Raw genomic sequence first — 6,807 nt, forward strand, 5'->3', positions numbered from 1 at the left:
CCCTCGAAAGCTTCCCCACGTGCTCCACGGTCCCCCGAGGGCCAGCCCTGCCTCCTGGCACGGCCACAGCGCTGCTCTGCCTGTGCTTCCACCTGCCCTGCCCCCTCAGCCCCCCCCTGGATGGCTCCTGCAGCTCCCCACGGATTCTCCCGGGGCTGGCACTGCCAGGTTGTGTGTGCCCTGCCATCCCCCCTTGCCTCAGCTCTGCTGCCAGCAGCAGCCCTAAGGCTGCCAGTCAGGAGACCTTCACACCCCGAGGGCTCCCTCTTCCTCCCAGTCTTTGCTGGATTTCCCTCCCTCAGCCTCTCTGTTGTTCCCTTTCACCCCTGCTGCCTGTTTTCCCTGTTTTCCCTCCCCTCCATCCTGCTGCCTGGGTGCCCAGATGTGTTCAGTGGAGGCGATCTGCAGCCCGTGCCTCCCCTCCCTTGTCCAGGCTGTTTGCCTCGCTCTCCCTTCCCCCTGCTTACAACACTCCCGACACCATGGGATTATTTTTCTTTTTCCCCTTGTCTTGTAGCTTTTGGCTCCCAAGGCCCTTGATTTCCTTTGGAGTTTGGGAGGAGAGACGTGAGGAGGAGGGGGGGTGGAGAGGCTGCCTCTCCCAGGGCCTTCGTCAGAGCGAAGTGGCCGGGAAGAGCCGCAGCCCTTCCACCCAGGAGAGCAACGAGGCACCGGAGCAGGAGCTTTGGGACCGCAGTGAGTGGGGACACCCAGCCGGGGGCAGCTGGGACTCTCTGAATTCCTGGCTCCGGCGCCTGGGCGGAGAAGAGACACTTTTTCTCCTCCTTTTCCTCTTTGTTGCAGTCGTGGAGGGGGAAAGAGAGAGCAGCTTTTCTGGGTCGAGGCCACGGGGCGGGGGGGGCCAGCGCCGGCCGCGGGGCTCTGTTCTCGTTGTGGGAAGGGCTGGGGGCAGCGGGGGCAGCGGGGTGGTCCCGGCGCCGGGGTGGTCCGGGGATGCTGCAGCCTCCAGGGAGCCGGGCGGGCGTGGAGCGGAGCCGGAGCCGCCGGGATGCTGCCAAGGGCCGGGCCACGGCACAGCCCCGCGCTCCCCGAGCTGCCGCCCCTCCACTCGCCCCCAGATGCAACAACCCCACCCACTGACACCCCTAAATCCCCCCTGCCCGCTCCCTCGGAGCCGGGCACGCTGCTGATGGGGCAGTGCCCACCCTGAACAGCTGCCAGTCACACCCCCAGAGCTGCCCGTGCCACAGCCCCCTCCCCAATTCCCTGTCCCCAGCACCCCGGGAGCCACCCCAGGGGCTGCAGGGTGGTGGGATGGCACACGGGCCGTGGGGATGCTGCAGCAGGTGCAGCTGCGAGGAGCTGCCAAAAAGGCAAAGGGAAAAGAAGAGGGGAATGTCCCCTGCTGACCCCCCACACCCACTCCCTGCCGAGCACTGCCAGCCCATCTCCCAGCCCTCTCTGCTCTGGTTCCCAGAGCCATGACCCTTCTCTGCCCCTTCCAGCCCCTCCAGTGGACGAGATGAAGCAGCTCTTCCTCCTCCTCCTGCTCGGGCTCATCACCAGCTCCTTGCAGATCGAAGACAACAAGATCCCTGGGCTGTGCTCAGGGCAGCCAGGAATCCCAGGGACTCCGGGCCTGCACGGGGGCCAGGGTCTGCCAGGCAGGGATGGACGAGATGGCCGGGATGGGGCCATGGGGATGCCCGGGGAGAAGGGCGAGATGGGCCCTCCTGGTAAGAACGGAGACACCCCTGCTGGGGAGGGAGATCTGCTCTGCTCTGCCCTGTCTGTGGGGAATGCTCTCATGCCAGGGAGTGAGTCCTGGATGCTGGCACAGCCCCATGTTGCCAAATTGAGGGTGAATCCTGCAAAAGGGCCCCTTCCATGCCACTGCCCCCCCTCTGGTCCTGCCTGTGGTGACCCTGTGCTCCTGTAAAAGGCAGCAGCTCCCTGTCACTGGCAAAGCTGCATTTGTCCAATGTCATCCTTTTCTTCCAGCCCTGCTTTAGGAGAGTCCACCAGGAAGAGGGCTTCATCATCCCTTCCCTGGCTCCTAGGGTGGGTTTTCTCCCAGCCAGAGGGCTATCTCCAACAAACCATTGATGCCGTGCCAACTTATCTCACGCACCCAGCCCTCCCCACTTGTGTTGCTTCCCCAGGCAATGCCCCGGGCGTGGCTGGTTGGGGCAGGGCAGGGTGGTTGGGGGAGCTTGTGTGGCAGTGGCGACGTCCTAGAGGTAACCCTGTCCCCCTCCTGCCCGCCCAGGAGTGCCCGGTCCCCGCGGGGAGGTGGGCAGCCCCGGCGTGGACGGGCTGCACGGCGAGAAGGGGGCGCAGGGCGAGTGCGCGGTGGCCCCTCGCTCCGCCTTCAGCGCCAAGCGCTCCGAGTCGCGCAGCCCCCCCCTGCCCGACCAGCCCATCCTCTTCGACGTGGTGCTCATCAACGAGCAGGGCCACTATGACCCCGCCTCGGGCAAGTTCACCTGCGAGGTGCCCGGGCTCTACTACTTCGCCGTGCACGCCACCGTGTACCGCACCAGCCTGCAGTTCGACATCGTGAAGAACGGCCAGACCGTCGCCTCCTTCTTCCAGTACTACGGGAACTGGCCCAAGCCCACCTCGCTCTCGGGGGGCACCCTGGTGCGCCTGGAGCCCGAGGATGAGGTGTGGGTGCAGGTGGGAGTGGGGGACTACATCGGCTTCTACGCCAGCGTGAAGACGGACAGCACCTTCACCGGCTTCCTCGTCTACTCCTACTGGCAGAACTCCCCCGTCTTCGCCTGAGCTCGCCCTCGGCTGGGGATGTGCCCCTTCCCAGCCCCCAGCACGGTGGGAGCCAGGGCACCGGGACCCCTGCCCTGCTCGGGGCAAGGAATACAGCCCCTCTGCCATGCTGGGTGTGGCGAGGAGCACCCCTCGAGCTCACTATTATCGCGGGCACTCGGCTCTGGGGGAGCCCCCATGCCCTGGTTGTGCGGTACCCACCACACGGTGCCCGGTCCCTGCTGCTCCCCAGGCCGGCTCTGTGGGGCCAGGAGCCCGTCCTGCCCCAGCCATACCCTCAATAAAGGGCTGCTCAGCCACGCGTGTGCCGGCTGCCTGGGCGCCCTCGGGGGGACCACGACGGCGGGAGGGGGCTGCGCCGTCCTGCCTGGAAGGTGAGACAGAAGGACGGGGACACGGGGTTGTCCCCGCAGAGCCAGCGGGAGCCACTAGATGGTGGCAGTGGCGTCCCTGAACCGCGGCCGCGGCGCTGCGACAGCCCCCGGCACCTCCCCGAGGCTCGGGAGGGGGGAGCGGGGCCGGAGCATCCCCGGTGTCCCCCCCGAGGACCGACCCCTCGCCGGGAGGGAGGGTCCCGGTGCCACCAGGGCCACCCCGGGGGGAGTGGGCTTATCCGGGGCGAGCAGGGACCCCACTCCAGTGGGGGGTGGGTACCCCTCGCTCCTCGGACGGAGTTTGCGGAGCTCCCCGTGCCCGCCCCCCGCCCCAGTGTGAACGCGCTGACCCGCGGCTGGGAAAGGTCCCTATTTTTAGCAGGGGAATGAAGAGCTTCCTCATTCCTGCCCGAAATAGGTCCCTGGGGGGACCAGCCGGGGGAGGGGGCTCTTGGCCAGCGGCCGAACCCCTTGATGGGCTGGAGGTGGTGCCCTGCCGGCCGTGGGGTGCCAGCTGGGACCGGCGCTGCTTCTGGCCATCCTTGCAGCGCTCAGAAGCCCAGGACCCCCTTACACACCCCTCCCGTGCCGCAGATCCCGGCTGCCCCCCATCCATGCTGGATGGCCCCCCAGCACCAGAGCTGTGCCCATCAGAATGAGCAGACCTGTGTCCCTGCTCAGCTGTGCGGGCTGGGAGCTGGGACAGACTGGCAGCAGCCGTGGGGCCACATCTGTGCCCCCTTACATGGACAATGCCACCTCCAAAAGGAATCTCCAAGGGATCCACGGGCACCTCTCACCCCCAGCCCGGCATTGGGTTGCAGCGGAAGCGTCTGTTTGGGTTCGTGATGGCCTTTTGTGTAAGCAGAGCTGCCTGGGGGCAAACAACGCCAGGGATCGATGGCCAGCGCTGTCTATTCTGGGAGGAGGAGAGTGAATTTTGTGGAGATGAGGCCTGAGGGGATTGTGTGGGAGCTGGGAGCATTCTCTGGTCCCTGTCAGGATGTGGGGGAGCATGGTCAGCAGAGGCAGACACAGTGCTTGGCACAGCAGTTTCTGGGCTCTGCCTCCTTTGGGATGCTCTTGGTCTTTGTCTGGGATCATAGTGGGGAGGAGCTGGGAACCCCCTGAGGAACATGGGGGTGCCTGGGAAGGATGAGGAAGAGGATAAGGAAAGGGTAAGGAAAAGGGAAGGAGAGCCACAGGAGACTGGCAAGTTCTTAGTAAGCTCCAGCTGCTTTTGATGGGCTCTACAAGCTGCCCTGGGGAAGGAGAGCTTGGAGCCCCTGTTCCAGCTGAGCCCAGGTTAGGAGGGGCCAGCATCCCTCAGCCAGGGCAGGGGAGAGGCCTATAAAAGAGCCAGGCTCAGCCCACAGGTACTGTAGGGCAGCTGGCAGAGGCAGCGGCTTGTGTGGAGAGTTGGGTTGTTTTGTTGTTTCTTTTTGTGGTTTTGTGGTTTGTTTGTGGGCTTTTAGAAACAAAAATAAGTGCCAGCACGTCTTCTCAGAGCAGCACACATGTCCTTGGCACTGCAAGGTCACTGGAGGAGGCCAGCAGGCTGTGTGGCTTCAGAGATCAACGGGATCATCTCTGAGACCCTACAGGAGTCCGGACCTTCCACTCCAGTGTCAGTGTTCACCTGCACAGGTTCAGTGCCTTCAATGCTGACAAGGTGCAGGGAGCACTCTCCAGCCATCTCCAGGTGACCTCTGCCAGCAGGACTGCGGACCTGGTAAGGACTTTAGACTGGGAATGGGCAGGGGACAATCCTGGCTCTGGTGGGGGGATGGAGTGGGCAAGGAAAGGACCACAAGCCTGGAATTTAGGAGAGCAGGCACTGGCTTCTTCAGGGATCTGCTTGGGAGGATCCCATGCCCTGGTGAGAGGAGGTGTCTGAGAGGCCAAAGGATCAGTTTCTCCAAACTCCAGTGGTCCATCCCAGTGAGCAGGAAGCAGGTGGCAGGTTCTCAGTGTTGGCTCAGGAGGAGCAGAATTGTCTGAGCAAGCAGGGATGGGGCTGGGGCCACTTCAGCAGAGGGAAAGGCCAAGTCCTGCACCTGGGGAGGGATAACCCTCCAAAGACAATAACCCTACAAACCAGCACCTACTGGTGGCTAACTGGCCAGAAAGGAACTCAGGATCCACAGGATCCTTTCTGGTGGGCGACAAGCCTACTACAAGCCAGCAGTGTGCTCTCATGGCAAGGAAGGCCACCAGCCCTCTGGTCTGCATTAGCAGGAGCATTGCCAGCAGCTCCAGGGAGGTGACCTGGAGGTGACCCATCCCCTCTGCTCAGCACCAGGTCCAGTAAAAGACATGGACATACTGGAGAGAGCCCAGCAAAGGGCTCTTCATCTACTGTGAGGGTGATCAAACCTTGGCCATGGGTTGTTCAGAGGGGCAGTAGAGTCTCCCTCCATGGAGATATCAGGAACCCCACTGGTCACAGCCCTGTGCAAGCTGCCCTGGGCTGTGTGTCCCCGATGCCCCCATCAGCCTCATCCTTTCCATGTCCCCGAGGCACTGCAGCTCCGAGGCGCCGGGATCGCTGCTGTGCTCGGGGAGCTCCCTGTGCTCAGCCACTAATGAGGGAGCCAAGCTGGTGCCAGGAGCAGCCCAAAGGCCCCCCGTGGCTCTGCTGCTGATCCTCACCTGCTCCCTCCCTCCCTGCCGGCCGGGTATCATTGGCTGCTCCTGCTGCCGCGCATCTGCTCCCGCCGGCTCCCCGCTGTCCCGCCCGCTCCCCGCTGTCCCCAGCCTGGCACTGGCGGCTCATTAGTTCGGGGGAGCCGCAGCTGGGCTGACAAAGGGATTTTCCCAGGGCCTGGGGGCCCCCTGGTTTCGGCAAGCTGTCAGCCCCGACCACCCCGGCGCTCCTGAACCGCAGTAACCCGGCAGCATCGCGCTCCTCTCCCTCCCCGGGGAAGGGCCTCGGCGTTTTGATGAGCTGAGAGCAGCCCATTCATCTCGCACATGAGGCTCCCGAGCTCCTGGAGCAGGCAGTGCCCCCGGGAACTCCAGCTCTCCTGCCCTGGACTGGTCTGTGTGTGTTGTTCAGGCAGGGCAGCCCTGCCCCAAAAAGCAGGCTGCCGGAGCAGGCTGTCAGCAGCCTCCCTTGCCCATCAGCCAGGGGGTGGTTGCATTTCCCTGCTCCAATTTCTTGCTGCTTGGCCAGCGTGTGCAGGATGGCTCCCCGGGGAAGGCTGTGTCCTGCACATCCTGTCCTCTCCCAGCTCAGCTGCAGTGGCCTGAGGTGGCTGAAACCCCTCTCCATCCCCTGCTGGGAGTTCTGGGGGAGGGGGGACAGGGCTGGGAGTATCCTGCCTGTACATGGGATGGGCAGGCATTCCCCTGCTGGCTCCTTCCTCCTCTGCAACCTCCCCAGGTGCCCAGCCAGCCTCGGGTCACACCCTGGGAGCAGGACAAGTGCCTCAGTTTACCTGGCTGTCACCCCTCTGCAGCCAGACCCCCCCAGGGCTCAGGTGGGCTGCTCCTCCCTGTGCCTGCAGCAGATATCCATCTCTTTCTGGCCTTCCAACAGCTCTCATCTCCCCGGGGTTGGTTTTCATCCCTTCTGGGAGCAAACACCCCTGAGTTTGCTGGTGGCGTTGATCCTCCAGCTCTGACCCTTAGTGGGGAGTGATGGAGACACACACACAAGAAAACCCTTCCCAAGAAAAAGGCA

The 6,807-nt window shown here is 64.0% G+C and overlaps 1 protein-coding gene across 1 annotated transcript; it reads left to right on the forward strand.

Moving 5' to 3' along the window:
* Positions 1–467: 467 nt before the first annotated feature.
* On the forward strand, positions 468–3,047 carry C1QTNF5 (C1q and TNF related 5). The gene is made up of 3 exons (XM_064634538.1): positions 468–696; positions 1,467–1,697; positions 2,231–3,047. The coding sequence occupies exons 1-3, from the start codon at positions 483–485 to the stop codon at positions 2,746–2,748; spliced, it is 963 nt and encodes a 320-aa protein (XP_064490608.1). The 5' UTR covers positions 468–482; the 3' UTR covers positions 2,749–3,047.
* Positions 3,048–6,807: the final 3,760 nt, after the last annotated feature.

The sequence above is a fragment of the Pseudopipra pipra genome, chromosome 23 (assembly GCF_036250125.1).
Source record: "Pseudopipra pipra isolate bDixPip1 chromosome 23, bDixPip1.hap1, whole genome shotgun sequence".
In the NCBI taxonomy this organism is placed as follows: domain Eukaryota; kingdom Metazoa; phylum Chordata; class Aves; order Passeriformes; family Pipridae; genus Pseudopipra; species Pseudopipra pipra.